At 39.3% G+C, this 16,173-nt stretch overlaps 1 protein-coding gene across 1 annotated transcript in view; it reads left to right on the forward strand.

Moving 5' to 3' along the window:
* Positions 1 to 16,173, forward strand: part of FRMPD3 (FERM and PDZ domain containing 3) — an 869,033-nt gene that overhangs the window by 23,702 nt on the left and 829,158 nt on the right. Inside the window, exon 2 of the mRNA XM_078686306.1 lies at positions 7,365 to 7,467. Within this exon, the coding sequence (XP_078542432.1) occupies positions 7,365 to 7,467 (103 nt within the window). The remainder of the gene's footprint in view (positions 1 to 7,364; positions 7,468 to 16,173) is intronic.

Raw genomic sequence — 16,173 nt, forward strand, 5'->3', positions numbered from 1 at the left:
AACTGTTGTAAATCCTCCAAACACATGCACAAGAGTGCCCAATAAGGCAGGTATACCTCCATGTACGCATTTGAAGACGGTTAACAGTTGGGATGCCAGTAGTGTTAAAGGCATGGACAACACCAAACAACGGTGTCTGAAACTAAATATTGTTATAACAACAAAGCTGTATCTCCATCACAGAGCTTGATATCTAGAGGATAGTAGTCTGTTCTGCAGGTATTACATTATTTTGATGTTAACATTCCTAGGACATTATCCATTTTGCATAAGATTTAATTTAATCCTAGGTCAAACAGGTATGTGAGAAATGCTTACTGGAGAAGGATTCAACGTTATACTTCAACATTTCATAGTATTTTGCACAGTAAACAGATAAACATAAACTTAAGCGAGGCCATAACATGAGACATTTCTTCTCTACCATTATGGAGAAAAGCATGGTAAGAATAGGTAACAGTTGAACGTGCAGCAAGACATTTGGAAGTAACGTCAGGCTTCATAAAATCATAAGCCATGTGCACTGTGATAGATTAGCATAGCAGTAAGTGTCCTTATGGGTTAGTGTATGAAGATGCATTAAGAAGAAAAGGAGCATCATTCTTAAATCAATGGGTTTGGACTGCATATTTTGAGTGTTATAAGAGTTATGCATTATGTATAGGCCTGTACTACTACCCCATAGACGTTTGTTATTTACAACCATAGAAAAGGGAAATGATGATGGAAAAAGAAATAGTCCGCTGTTGTAACCAAATTAGATTAAGAAGATTAGCAGGAAAAAATAGCCTTTCTATCTGTTGGACAGAGAAAAGATTGTAAAGTGTGTCCTACTTAGCAAGGTAGTACTGATGCAAAAAGAGATTATAAGGTGCATAGTGCAGTTTAATTAAGATGGGATCAGAGTACCTGTGTGATTTAGGTGTCTGCAAAGCCCAACAAAAAAGTGCAATAGTACATGTCTGAAATAATTCTTCACATAGTGTGTATATGCTTTCTTCAATTAGCTTTAAGCTGAAGTGAAATGGTACCAGAAAGAATATAGATTAAGTGACCGTAGAAAGAGTATAGATTAATTTAGATCATGTATGAAAATTATTATCTTTGTCATGAAAGAGTTGCTATACCACTTCTTTATCAATATCCATAACGAGGATCTCAGCTTCCTTTTCAGAATAGGCCCCTCTCTCTTGTATTAAACCATAAATTGTAACAGGAAGAGCACATCTTTTTTTGTACAGGATCTGGACCTAAGAGATATGAAATCAAATTCATATAACAATGTATTTTCATCATAAACGTTTTCATTAATTTATCATCAAATCAACATTTGATTTGATAACAGTTGCAGTTACAGTAAAAATATTAGAATCAGATCTATTGCAATTGGACCAGACTAGCTTTTGAATGGGTTGTCCATCAGGCGACTCCATTTGAAGCATAAGCTGCCATATTGAACATTCTTTTCTAAATCAATGCATCATTTAGTTGTTAGATAAAGCTTTTTCCCATTGTAATCTTGAAAATGCTTATACTTGGCATGCGGTGCAAATAGATTATCAAATTGGCAGATGAGGCAACAATTTGAATTTAATAAAAAAGAATCTTTTGGATATAGGCAAATGGAAATAATATGTCAAATCTTTTAATTCCCCATGATTCTGTGCCCCCACAACTTTTCATTGGAATGGTGTAAACATGTTCTAAAATGAAGTGTAAAAAATCAGGAGAATAAATGACCTTATGTTATGTAAGTAAACCGTGGTGCAACACTTCAGAATGTTACAAATACCAATAAGTAAATGATTCAAATCTACAAGCAATATCAAAATGCATAAATTGTTGCTGGAAGTCCCTTTAAATGTTAGCCCAAGGGGTCTCACAGTTCTCCCACTGAGTCCAATTATACAACTCACCTTGGGTAGTTGGATAATGAAAGCAATAATATTCATAATGATGAAAACAAAGCATCTCCTTGTAGTTGACTCTATCAAGCTATGGATCTTCATTGTGCAATAAAGCTTAGGTGTTTAGATTGTTCCATAGCTGTTTGATTTTGTATCACATAGGCTTCCAAAAGAACCTAAATTAAATATCCTCCAATTAAATGTGGCAAATATGTGATTTTGTACCACCTCCATTGTCTTAAAAATCTGATGAGGAACGTTTTTCCAAAAAGTGCCATACAGCTGTGGATAAGCAGTGATGGTAAGAGCATTGCAGCTTCTTACCACATGTGTGCAGGCGAAGGTGGATACAACTGTTGTGTAAAGGGAGAGAGTGGAAAATACTCATGATGATAGTGCCCAATCATTATTCTCAAAATGATAATCTGCACTATAATCCACAATTAGAAAAGAAAATTAACAATTAAGTGCATAGAGGACAGATGTGTCCACTACTATTTCAGAAACAGATGATCATCCCATTTACCAGCATTTCTGTAAGAGATAGAATAACCCTTGATCCTTTGTTGTCAAAATCAACTTTTGGTATTGTAACTTCTTTTAATGGAATGAAATCCTTCTGTGGTGGAGACTTTCATAACAGTGATGCAAATGCAGTTGCTGAAGTCATTGCTTGAACCAAATTCGGATTGTTTGGGTTTGTTTAGTTTATCTGTGTAATGCTAGACTCTCAGTCATACCTCTTGTGGCGGGGGACTATCTCAGCTTGCTGATTCTTCTCTGTATAATTCGAGAATACGGAGAAGATGAATTTGTCTAATCCGGAGGCTCATTGCATTGATGGGTGCTTCTGAACATAATCAACCACATGATGCTTTTTTCATTGCTCACATGACACATTTGTGTTTTTACTATTACCAGGAAATAGTAGCAGGATTACGGTGTTAGTAACAATTACCCCACGACCTAGTACAGATAGTCTCTAAGATGGTCCACAGGGTACGGTTGTGAGGAATCTTTTCTTGAACAAGTTCCCACTTCTGGGAGCTGTGCAGCAACAGCTTTGACTTAGATTGCATAGTCGGAAGAGCTCTTCTTGTTTGCACGTTTTCCTTTTCAGTCTTGACGATTTTGCAAAGATATTAATACATGATTAGGGTTAACCAATTTGCACCTCCACCTTTCCAGAGAGCAGCAAATCAGGTACTACCCAAAGAGAAGCCAATACAGTGTGAGGTCATCTAGTACTGCCCTTGGCAAATTATTGAATGCTCATTAAGCCTTATATATAGAGTGGTAGCATGACAATTCAATGTCCAGCAACCTCAAAGTCAAGGCTTGTTTAAACTTACCATTGGCTCGCTCAAGTACACCATTCTATTCTGGATGGAAAGGATGCAAGAATAGCAGACTACTCCAACAACAGACATCGCATCAGCATACGCCTTAGCGATGAACTCAAGATCATTGTTTGAATAAAAGGAATGCACCAGTCCTATTGCTCCTCGGCACTTCTTTTATGACTACATTAGTTGTGGCAGTCTTTTGTGGCGATACTGGGCTATAGAACACAAATCGAGGACAGCCAAAATATAGTTGTAGTGGGTGAAATTTGGCAACGCGACAATATGGTTAAGATAAACAACATCAAAGGATCTACTGGATATATTTAAAGGAGAATGAGCTACCCTCCGAGCAGTGGTGGATTTAATTTCTTGGCAATAGTACATTGCTGTAAATATTTATTTGTGACTTTGGAAATATACATCCACAAATATGGCTGCTGTACCATTGATACTTTATTATTAACACCAACATTTGCAGATATTATGCATGCTTGCACCGCTTCTATGAGGTCTGCTTTATGGAGAATGTGTCCATCTCAATTCCTGGTATAAACACCACAGGACAATGTGCGTGCCCCTAACTTGGGGAACGTCTCCTGGTCACTGCGATGCCCCCAATGTCGTTGTAGAATTTTTCAAAAAATGTTGAAGCAAGATCTCATTTAAATTCACTTTCAATCGTTGTTTATTCCATTTTCATATGATAGAGTTGTAATTCACTCTTTGATCACAATAGTCCAATCCAAAATACATGTATTAGTTCATCCAATGCCTTCGTCAAGGCAACATGATTCTGTAAACAAATATATATGTTCAATGCACGAGGACGTAATTAGTCAACTTTCAAACAAAAGTGCTCACAAAACAACGTGCTGTGGTAGAAAAAAACATAACCGGGCCAATCATGTGCGTGGATAATACAATATAATCAACCAGTCTACCAAGAAATCCTAAAAAACGTGACTATGTCTGTGTCGGAGAAATAGTGCTCAAAGTACAAAATGTCGTTTTCTTCCAATGGCTTCTGTACAAATTTATATCGATGAGAATAATCTATATTGGCACAGGAACAAGAATTTAACCATATTTGAGGATGAACCTATTTTTGCTTATCAGAGAGCCAATAATTTGGGAGAGATACTAAAGTCCAAACATTCTAAGATGGAAGGAACACACCGGGGTACAATGCCATGTCACAATTGCAGTAATTGAAATAACATTATAAAAAGTACAACGATAACCCTCCCCTAGTAAAGGACATAGGATTAATCTCAAAGTGTCAGACACATGTGATACAATGAATGTAGTTTATCTACTTAAATGCCCCTGCGGACTGGGATACATGGGGAAAACGAAACGTAAAATGAAAACCAGTCCTTTAATTACGTGCACAACAGAGTGCGCACCCGGGAGCACGCAACAACTTATAATTTTGAACAATAGGAGTGCGAGTGTATATCTAACTCAGTATAAACACCACAGGAACATTATCCTCAGTCAGCTCTAGGAATATTTAAAAGGGACTCCTTTGGGTGTGATAATACCTTTTAATGTTGCCTGTGTCATTACCATGACTACTGCATTGATATTAATTTGAGATAACCGCAGCAGCTTCATAGATTTGTACATCTCTCTTTACAGATGAATCAGCTGCACAGTTCCTTAAAGTATTAATATATTCACTTGTAAGGCCATTGTATGCTGCACATAGGCAAAAAGATGCCTATCCTTCAGGACAGACACCTTTCCCCAAAACTGTTTAGATATTATGGATTTACTTTTCGAATCTCTAAATATATTTAGGTGCCAACAGGCACCTAAATGTAACATTGTAACGTTGTAACCCTGTATACAGACAGCAGAGCCTGACGCTATAGATGTATGGATATGAAGAATTCAGTACTAAGGTTTGAGCAAACTTAAGATCATAAAGAGCTCCTTCCAAGTCAAACTTGCACTAAGCCTGCACTAAAGACCTCTATTACTCGGGGGCAAACCTAAGTATATATATCCTGATATCATGGGAAGAATATATAAAGATAGGTATAATAGTTTGTTTGGTCAAGACTATGGGCTTATTATCTTAAACAACGCAGCTTCTGTAAGAGCAAGGAAATGATTGGGAATGATTAACAGCATAAGTAGCTGGCTTGATGCATGACAGCAAGCCAAAGGTTTCCAGTTTGGGATTGAGAAGGGAGTGTTTGCCATTTAGTCGTACACCATCATGGAAATTAGATGACGTAAGGCAATGTTGTCAGCTGCACAGAGAACGGCTATGTATCACAGATCTATTAATTTTTCCAAGTAGGGATTAGCCATGCCACAAGGCTAATAGATCAAGAATAAAAGAAGGGGATGGACCGAACTAGCAAAGCAATCTTGGAGGAAATTAATAAAAACATTTGAGATTGATGCAGGATAGCTCTTCCTTGAAAAAATAAAGAGAAACCCCCAATGTTTCTCTTTTCAGTCAAACAGGAGGAGCTTGCGTAAAAGGTCAGCTCAAAGACCTCTTTCTCAACCGAACCCATTCGAAGATAGCTGCCGCTTAAAGAGGCAGAGTCCCTCTGTCACAGGAATCTTGCCCTGCACAGAATATAGAAGCTTCAATAAGAAGGCATCTACATCACCTGACTCGCTCCCTGTCCCACCCACCCTAAAAAAGGATTCAACACAAGACAATGATGTTTATTGAAATAATTTGTCTTCGATGGCATCACGATAAATGTTGTAAAGCGCTCCGATACCTTTGGGTCTGGTCAGCGCTATATAAAACTCGTAATAAAAATAATGAATAGTATATTTTTGATATGGATCTCATGTACTGGCCTGAAGCAAGCAATAATCAGCATTCAGTAACAGAAAAGTCGTCCCATTTGTGCTCTCAGAACGAGTTGAAATCAACCTATAATGGCTAATGTTAAGCAAGGATCAGTCATAGTGACTTGAAGCAGATCCAAAATGAGATTCTGCTAAGAAAACAGCCAAATGGAACCCATTATGGGAAATGACAAGTGTGGAGGAATGAATAAATGATCAACCAGAGAGTGAAATGCATACTCAGGCAGGCCAATGAGATTTGCCGCTAAGTGGACTAGCTATCTCTTCCCCAATGAGGAGAACTCCTAAAGAGCAAGGGGGCATGCCACCCTTGCAATCTTGCTAGAGACGGGTTCAGATATGATAAAAGTGGACTTTTTAAATGTCAGTATCTACTGTCCATACAGTTGGCATGCTTCTTGCGTTCAGCATGAATGTCCTTGTATCTGGCACATTTGCTGCTCTGAAACAATGCCAGCAGGTTATAACAGAAAGGGGATGCACAAGTTGTGAAGGAAAGAGATCAGACAACAGTCCAGGCTCACAAGGGATCTTGCTAAGGCACAAAAGAAGTAATAAATTCAATTCAGAGTAAGCGGTGGGGCAGATAATAACCAATATAGAAGGGAAAAGGTAAAATAACAGGAAGAAAATGAAACATTGAAATAATCAAAAGCAGATAAATATAATAGCCCTTTCTGGGGTGTGTAGACTGCCATAGAGAGCACTACGAGGTGAATCCTGAAACCAGGTATAAGACATTAGGTATCGCTTCCAACTGGTGCATAGGTCATTCAGAAGTGAAGTCAGCAGGATATAACTCAGATTCAAAGTATATCACAATGCATCCATGTCGATGATCAAGATGCATCCATCCCAAGCTCTCGAAAAGTATATCTTAATCAACTCAGAATTGCTGTTCAAAACCTTTTAGATGTTTTTCCTGTTCCATTTCGTACACACAAATAGAATGTTTATGTGCCGTAGCTTTACAAGTTGGGCATAAGATGCTTTACGTTAAACATTGCATTTCTAATGGATTTGGTCATGCACAGGTGTGGACTTAAGAATTGTGTTTTAGATAAACCCTCACTTTTTAAAAAGGCTGGTTTAGATGATGGTGTTAACAATGTTAGTAAGTAAGTAGCCTTGAATGTGATAATGTAAATGCATGCCACCCCTCTGTTAAAAGGTTGAAAAGGCTGTAACCTGAGCAGCGTAATATCAAATGTCTTCTATAGAAAATAAAAATAAAAATCCTAACACCAAACTGTGCGTTGTATTGCAGGAGGCCCCTCAGACGACAAACTGCTGACTGGTGATCAGATTCTGGCCATAAATGAGGAGGACGTGAGTGATGCGCCTAGAGAGAGGTTCATAGAACTAGTAAGGTAATGGACTTTTCCCAACTCCTTATCATGAAAACATGTGGCAGTAAAAAATGTCAGCATTGCTGAATTCAAGCAGATTTCACTATATTTCAGTATTGCTGGAATCTATTTAGGAACAAATATGCAATGAAATGGAAGTGTGGCGTTCTATTGTTATACCACGGAGCACAGGACGTGTTTATCAACGCGATATTAAAGCAAGCTGATCGAGAACTGACAGTATTTTAAAATACTTCCAATGGAAATGATACAATGAAATGCAAGTGTGCAATTGTACTGCTACACTGAACATGAAACATTTGTTTACCAAAGACGGCATTTAAGTAATCTGCCACAGAACTGAGAGTACTCTGAAAATACTTCCAGTGGAAATAAAAGGATTTGCAACTTTGCATTTTTTGTTTCAAATGTTTCCAGCTTCATGAAGTGCAAAGCTGAAAAAGTTGTTACAATAAAATGCAATAAATTAGAGCCATGGAAACAGTGGCTTCTCTAGAAATGATTTTAAGGGGTGGGCATTCAAGGGCCAACAGAAAAAAGAAGGTAGGGCCACCTAGAATGGGCAATCATAAACATTGTGCACAAGTTTGTAAAAATAAATATTTATATATATTAAATATATATGTATATATGTGCAAAATACACACATGCACAAAGTCTTTTACACATCTGAAATCTGAAGCACAGCCTTTTCTTTACCTTTCTCTGTGTTTATATTGACAGCTGTGTACCTCCTTCACGGACTCACATTTACAATTGTCCCACTTGGCAACTGTTGATGCAGCAGAAGACTTACCACATTTTATATCACTATAACATTTCCAAATCATCCTCACCAACGGGCCCATTAACATGTCACCTTTCTTACTTAACACAGTATTCACCATCCTAATTATCCATCCTTGGTCTTCCAATGGATCTTTTTGTTGAGCTAACAGACACTTAGGGGCAGATGTATCAAAGCAATTTTTAGTCGCAAATGCTGGGATTTGCAAAAAAGCAGCGTTTGCGACTAAAATTTCACAAAACTGTATGTATGATGGAAATCGCATAGCAAAATTGAGGAATCGCAAAAATATCTGATTCCTTAATTTTGAATAAGCATTTAAGGAATCGCAAATTGCGATTCCTTAAATGCTATGCATCCAGAATTCAATTTTTGCAATTTCTCCTTAAGAAATCGCAAGTTGGTGGTAATTTGCAATTTCTTTCACAAATGCACTTTTTGGCATTTGTGAAGGTGCCACATGACGCACATACATGCCCTTAGGACATGTATGTGCGCCATATGCGCACACATGTTCATTTCAGGAGTGCATCAGGGTGTCCTCATGACACCCTTGCACCCTTGAAATTATTCTCAATTTGCGATTCTCAAATTTCAAATAGCAAAATGAGAATAATTTCCCATTCATTCCTATGGGCCTCCTGGCCCATAGAAATGAATGGGAAATTATTCCTTAATTGCGATTCGCAATTTGCGAATCGCAATTAAGGAATTTTAAGAAATCGCCAAAAAATTGCAACTTTCTACATACATCCCTATTTGCAAATCTCAAATAGCGATTTCTAAAAAATTGCTATTTTAGATTCGCAAATCAGGATGTTGATACATCTGTCCGTTAGATATTTAGAGATCATGAGGCAACTTCCTTATGAGAATCTGGAATAAAGTAGTACCAAATACGTGCCTATTTCATCACCAATACGCAGTTGCCACCAAATTTACATACACTAAGACAAGAAGGTTTAACTCCAAAAATGACACCCATACGATAAGGATTACTCATGAAAAACATTTATCTAAAGCCTCAATTTGAATGGCAGAACACGAAATCGCATTTCATTATCAGATTTAATTGCAGTTAATTAGTACAAATAGTCACACAATAAAACACAGATTCATTAGGAACAAATGCTGGTTGCCTAGAAAGAGAGAGAGAGCATGGAAAAATCGAGTTTCAACATTTAGATCATACAAACCAAATACGATTAAGATATTGCCCGTCTTCGAGAGATCTGGCTATGCCAGAAACTGAAGCACTGTGAAACAGTAAAGGTATTGGATCCTACATCTGACCAACCCGGATCTCAACAATAGGAAAAACAGAACAGGGTGGCTGGACAGGATTATTCGTAAAACAATTCACCAGACACACAGTCAATCTGTACCGTGTGACCACTGGATTTAATTTTCCAAACAAGTTTATTTTTCTTTTTTACATTTATCAGCAATTTTTTGAAACACAAGCACAAACAAAACCACTGTCAATTCAAAAGGTTCATATATACAGTATCTACAAATGCACACATTTACAAATTTACAACAAAGAATCAAACAAAAGATTGGTTAGACACACCAAAAGACAATTACAAATGTATAATAATTCAAATAAATTGCAATTATATACAGTGCAGAGATTAATCCATAAGCGAACAAACGGGAACCAGTCCTAGAGATTGAAAAAACCAAGTGACAGGCGGGGTTGAGATCAAAAACAAGCCTGCCTGTCAACGAAAGCCTGTGGTGTAATGTTAAATAGGGTTGCAAGGCTAGGATACAGAGTGGTGGTATGATTTACATCCTAGCGGCACCCTTTATTGTAGCCACAGGGTGGTATTGTCGATGCGTTTCGAACCTAAGTATTCAAGGTTCTCTTCAGGACAGGGACTGGGAAACAGATTCTGCACGCGGGCACAAAGGTTGCCGTGGCGTAGGTATGTCGTGTTCACACCTGCAATAGGCGCAGAGCAGGACTTAAGGCGTGGTGTCAGGCTTCAGAAGCTTGCAGGTATCAGGGCGGCTCACATTATTTTGCGCGTGTAGGGAGGGAAGCGGCCGGTCACTGGCCTCAGTTCAGGCCGGCAGTTAAAGTTGGCCCGTTTTCTGAATGAAGTAATCAAGCCACAGAAGGTCCGTGTTGCTCACTCTCTCCCAGGAACAAGCTGTCTGTAAGCTGAAGCACAGCATACCACAGAAAGGAGTCAGTTAACCCATCAGCCAAAAGGTTATTTACTGGTCAACTTTTCCAGCCAGCAAAGTGCAGGTTCCAGAAAAGTCAGGAAAGTTCAGTTCAAAGGTTTGGCATTAAGGGAAAATCAGAGGTCAGCCCAACATCACGCCAGAAAGGGAAAATGGAAAATGACAGTCAACCCTGACTAATCCTCTAAGTGGCAATTATACTTTCCAAAGTTCACGCTTTATGCCCACAAAGTATCTTTTTCATCAACCCATTTGGTTTCCATAGGTTGTTCACAGCGAGCTGCTCATGGTTTGACTCAAAAAGCAGTACAGGGTCCCTGAATTCTAAGTATACCAGGAGAGGGAGGCAGGGAACAATCTAGAACAAAAACAAAACCTCTCCTAGGTAACACAATAGTACATAGGTAATATATCCTTCATTCAATATACATCAACACTGTCCCACAACAAAACTTGTTTGATAAACATTATTCTCTTTTATTATTAGACAAAAAAGATTTCTTCATAACACAATAGTGTTATCCAATTTTTCATTCTATATATGTCACGATTCGCTCCCTGTGCTCTCGTGTCCACCACCAGGGGGCTGAACTGTGGGACTCTCCAGTGTTCTAATATGCTTCCTGACACTCCCCTGCATGCATATCTTGACTTCCAGCCATTTGGACACTATTTGGGAATTTACATCCATTCCCAATCCATGCCGGGTTTTGTGAAAGCCAGCCTGCTTAGACTTAAAGCCAGCCTACTCATGCCTGAAACTCCATTACTCAGAATTCCCTGCTCACTGCTTTGTCTCCACCCCTGCAGGCCAAGGATGGGTGGAGGAATTCAGCTCACCTGTGGCTGGCTGCTGCTAGCCTGCTCACATCAGCTGCATGTGATTACTGTGAGCTCTTTTAAGCCCCAGCTCCCTTCAGGCGAAGGTTGGTCAATGTAGCTGTTTACCGGTGAGACCAATCCTTGTTTCCAGAGTTCCCTCAGCTTTTGCTATTCTTGTTTCCAGTGTTTCCTGAGCTTTAATTGTGCCTTGTTCCTGACCTGCTGCTGTTTTCCCTGTTCCTGAATTAGCACTGGCCGCAGTGCTACCCTGACCCCTGAGCCTAAGTATTCCTTGTTCCTGAACTACAGCAGCAGTTTCCCTTCTCCTGAATTAGCACTGCTTGCAGTGCTACATTGTTTCCTGATTCCTGAGCTATAGTTAATCCTTGTTCCTTGATTCCTGAGCTATAGCTATTCCTTGTACCTGAATTAGCACTGCCTGCAGTGCTACCTTGTTTCCTGAGTTCCTGAGCAATAGTTATTCCTTGTTCCTGGGCTTATCTATTTCTTGTTCCCGATTTGCACTGCTTGCAGTGCTCTCTTGACTCCTTGTTTCCTGAGCTGTAGCTATGTCCTGTTTCCTTGAACCAGTATTGCCTGCAGTGCTACCTTGACTCCTGAGCTCTAGTAATTTCCCTGTTCCTGAACTCGCACTGCCTGTAGTGCTACCTTGACTCCTGAAGCTTTGGTAGTTACCTTTTCCTGAACCAGCTCTGTCTGCAGTGCTGCCTTGACTCCTGAGCCTTAGCTCACTTCTTGTTCCTGCCCCAGCACTGCCTTCGATGCTGCTTAGTTTTCTTGATTTCTTAACCTGCACTATTCTAGTATACCCTTGTAGCCTCGCCTTCTGTATATCTGTTTCCAGTCCCTGCCTTGCTTCCCATTTCCTTGGTTCCAGTTCTAGTTTGCTGCCTTTCTATTGTGCTGTCTTAGTTCTGTTACCTTGTATGTTTGTTACCTGCTTTCTGCCAAGTGTGCCCTGTCATTTCCTTCCTTTCCTGTTAAGCAATCCTCCTTGCTAGCTCCTTGTCTATTGTGCTTATGTTTAGTTCTACCCCTTTGCTTTTACTGCCTTGCGCGTTCCTGTTTGATCGCCAGGATCCGTGGGCTCAGCTGACTACCTAGGTGGTGTTTCTTGTTCACTGTGAGTTTTGTCTTTGAGTTACATTTATAACATCACTATAGGTATAAGCTCCACAGACCCTGCCTTTGCATGCATATCCTACATGTGGGTATTTGCAGTCAGTATCTGTAACAGCAATTGCGGGTAAGAAACTTACTGAGCTTCAGTCTTACCATGTGGAGCTCCTGAGTGCTTTACCCCACAACCCCTTTATTGTTAATGTTGTATTATATGTATGTCTTGCACGTCTGTCCTGGGTGTAGTTAGTCTGAATGCTAAATTGCCTTGTGAGTGCCCTTCCTTTCTGAGCCTTACCCATCTTGTTCACTTGTACAGGCTTCCCCTTTGGATCCCTTTTTCTCCTCTGACTCCTGTATGATCCTGGGCATCGCTGTACTCCTCTTCCTGTGTAAGTTTTCTACCCAGTTCCCAGTCCTTGCCCAAGTACCTGACTGTGTTCCCCACATAGTCCCGGACAGTCCCTGACAATATATACAATTCCTTGATTTACATATTTTATATACATTGACCCCCAAAAGCAAAATTTCATACATCCATCTAATAGCACTACACATCCTCACATGCATCAAACATACCATGGACAACTAAACCACAATGAAGCAAATTGGACAAGACCTCACAATTATCATAATACAGAAACATGTACACACAACATTGAAACAGAAGGAGGCCCCGACGCGCATTTCAGAGTATGACCCGTGTCCACAGTTCCTTCGTCAGGGCGCAGTAAATATAATTCATTGTAGGCAGAACTTTCCTTAATGTTTATAGTTCAATCAACATGATACAACAAAAAAGGGGGGCTCAATCTTGAGATGCAATTAACATGATTATATCATCACGTGCTCCGCATAGATATAGGAGATGCAAGGCTGATTGCCTTACAAGCCACTGGCAAGTCGTGCAAAGCACTGGGATCTTAGATATCAAAAGATAGCCTGATCAATAAAAAAGCATAGCAGTGACGGATGTCGGATGAGCAATCCTGAATATTTATGGTAGCGTACAGACCGACCCGGCAGTGCGTCGCACTGCAAAAATCCTTGTGAGCTGCTTGGAAGCAACCGGTAGTGACACAGGAATACAGTACATCAAGTTAAACTCATGGAGATCGATAATATGGAGCTCCGTAAGATTTCAAAGTGGCTGAAAACGGGTAGAACAAATCCTCGACCTTCAGGGCATCCGCAGATAACGCAAATCATGGTTTGAGCAATAGTTTACTAACAAATCCAGAAACATTAAGTAATCCTTTTGGAAATTCATTAAGTTCCATTTATTTTGTATTTGCATCCTTTCCTCAAAAGCAAGAGAACTTCCTTTTACGCACAGTCTGTCCGTTCCCAGGTGCTCTCTGTGGGTTTGCAATAGCATTGATACATTTCCGTCAACTTTGTTGCTAAATCATAAATGTCCATTGTTATAAAATGAAGAAAAGCAACTTCAGGAAAGGTTCTCACTGTGTCTAAAGTGACTATTTCAGCTAGATTGTGCATGAAAAAGGGAAAAGCATCTGAGGCCTACTTGTAAATTTGCTGAATCATAACGACATTATGATTAATATAAAAACACATTAATATTGATATTTCGACTTCCTTAATTAATTCAATTAATCTTTTAAAGGTTATATATCACTATTAGGCACAACTAAAACAAAATCATTTGCATGTTTATTATTTTCAAAACAAATATTAACGTGTCATTCTGAACTACATATTTTTATCACAGAACATTAGAGTAAGGTGCAGGTTTACATACTGTTAATTATTTCTGAATTAACCATTTTAAACATTTCAGGTGCTTTATTATGCAGACAATCCATTTTGACACATTTTAAAGATTATCGTCACCGCACTTTCTATGTTAATTAGATTTAGTTTATCAGACACGTGAATTCATGCATAGGTAAATAATCATTGTCTGTCTCTCTTTGTTTTCACATTTCCATGTTTCAAACACTTCTGCATGCTTTTACGATGCAGTATGATGTTTTTTGACTTAGCTAGTTATCACGTTTTCATCAAAAAATAACTTTTGTTAATTGCTTTTGATAGTGAGAATTGATAGAGACAACTGTCGTTTAACATTTATGCTCCATCACTGCTCTGTGCACTCTGAAGAGAGGCCAAGTACTGAATGAGCTTTTATTCCGAAACCCTTTATCATCCATTTTACCAATGGATACTGTGAGAAATTCACACTGCCTTCGGTCTGTACTCCTGTTATTAACACCCACCCACAAGCTTATCTCACACAAACCTATAGAGGCAACTCTTTTCACAGTATGTACTATGTATGAGTCAAATATTGCAAGATACACAATACAGACGCACATCCTGTAAAAATTAAAAAGTCTTAGGGAATTCGAGAGTAAATAAAATGTGAAATTCAAACAAAAACAATCTCCCTATTCGCAGGCTGAGATGTTGGTGTCTGTTTTTGCTGGCTGCAGCTGTTGTTTCGTGGTGTCACAAGGGGGGAGGAGCACAATCACAGATGGGGCACCGGGCTCACCAGTCATCCCACCAGTCACCCCAATAGCAACACCACTACTTTGCAACAGCTGGAATAAAGCTTCTGCTGCCACTCAGGGCCCTGAACTAGTCAATGTTGACCATAGGATATGCACTATCCATTCTTCATCTGTGAGATGGCCACCTCTTTGGGCAAGGAGGGCAATGCAGTCGAACACCACATTTAGGGTGGGCTTTCAGTGGGCCAGGAATGGGTCATGCATGTCTGCATTCGTTGATGGCTAGAAACTCCCACTCCTTAGGGCATGACTTACAGCAGGCAGGAAGTGGATGGTGTATTGCTTTTCCAGCATATCCTCTAAGTACATCCCTGGAAGGAAGTCAATTTCCTGCTGCCCCCAGCCTCTTTATGTGCACCACCTGGCTGTAGGGAATCAGAACATATATTGACAATCTTCACCTTGGACTAAAGTGAAATATGAACATTGGAAAGCCCTCATCAAGAAATGAAAATGTTCCCAAGAAATATTCTAAACAGCATTTGGAAGATGTCATGCAAACGGGCTGACAATCTTGGTCAAAGAGAGAGATGTTGGATATATGTCAAGAGGAAGTGCATATTCATTATGTAGGCCATGCAACTCCATGTCAAGTCATGTTATATTACATTATGTTATGATTAGCGCTAAACACAACTACAGATTTCTTGTTACTGATTCTGAGACATAGGAAAAACAGGGTTCGGAAAATAGCAAAGCTATTACGAGTAGCAAGACACAAAAAGACAGGTTTTAAGGTTATCTCTGAAGTAGATGTGGTTTACCATTAAACGTACCTGTGATGAGAGAGTGTTCCAGAGAAATAAATAAAACAGCAAGAATGCCAACGAATTCTGTGTTGTCTCCTGACGATGGTTTCTGCAACAGAACACCATCAACTGAGTGAAGCCTTGGCCCAAGTATATAACATGAAAGCATGCCCTTCAAATCGTTCTCTCCTACAAATAGTCAGATACATGACGAATGTGGCTTGGAATGTAACCATTTCTGAGACAGGCACCTACTAGAGAGCATGGAGAAGAGTGATAGTCAAAACTACATCAGGGAAAACTTTCAAATATTTATTTATTGATTATACTTTGTTTCGATATTTTTGTAGGTGACACTTTCAATCGTATGTTCCTGCCTGAACACTTTGATATACTATGCAATGCATAGGAGAAGGTTTACGTGATTCAAAATGGCACTGGTTCCTGTTGATGTTTGCCTGACTCCTTTTATCTT

The sequence above is a fragment of the Lissotriton helveticus genome, chromosome 4_1, assembly GCF_964261635.1.
Source record: "Lissotriton helveticus chromosome 4_1, aLisHel1.1, whole genome shotgun sequence".
NCBI lineage: Eukaryota > Metazoa > Chordata > Amphibia > Caudata > Salamandridae > Lissotriton > Lissotriton helveticus.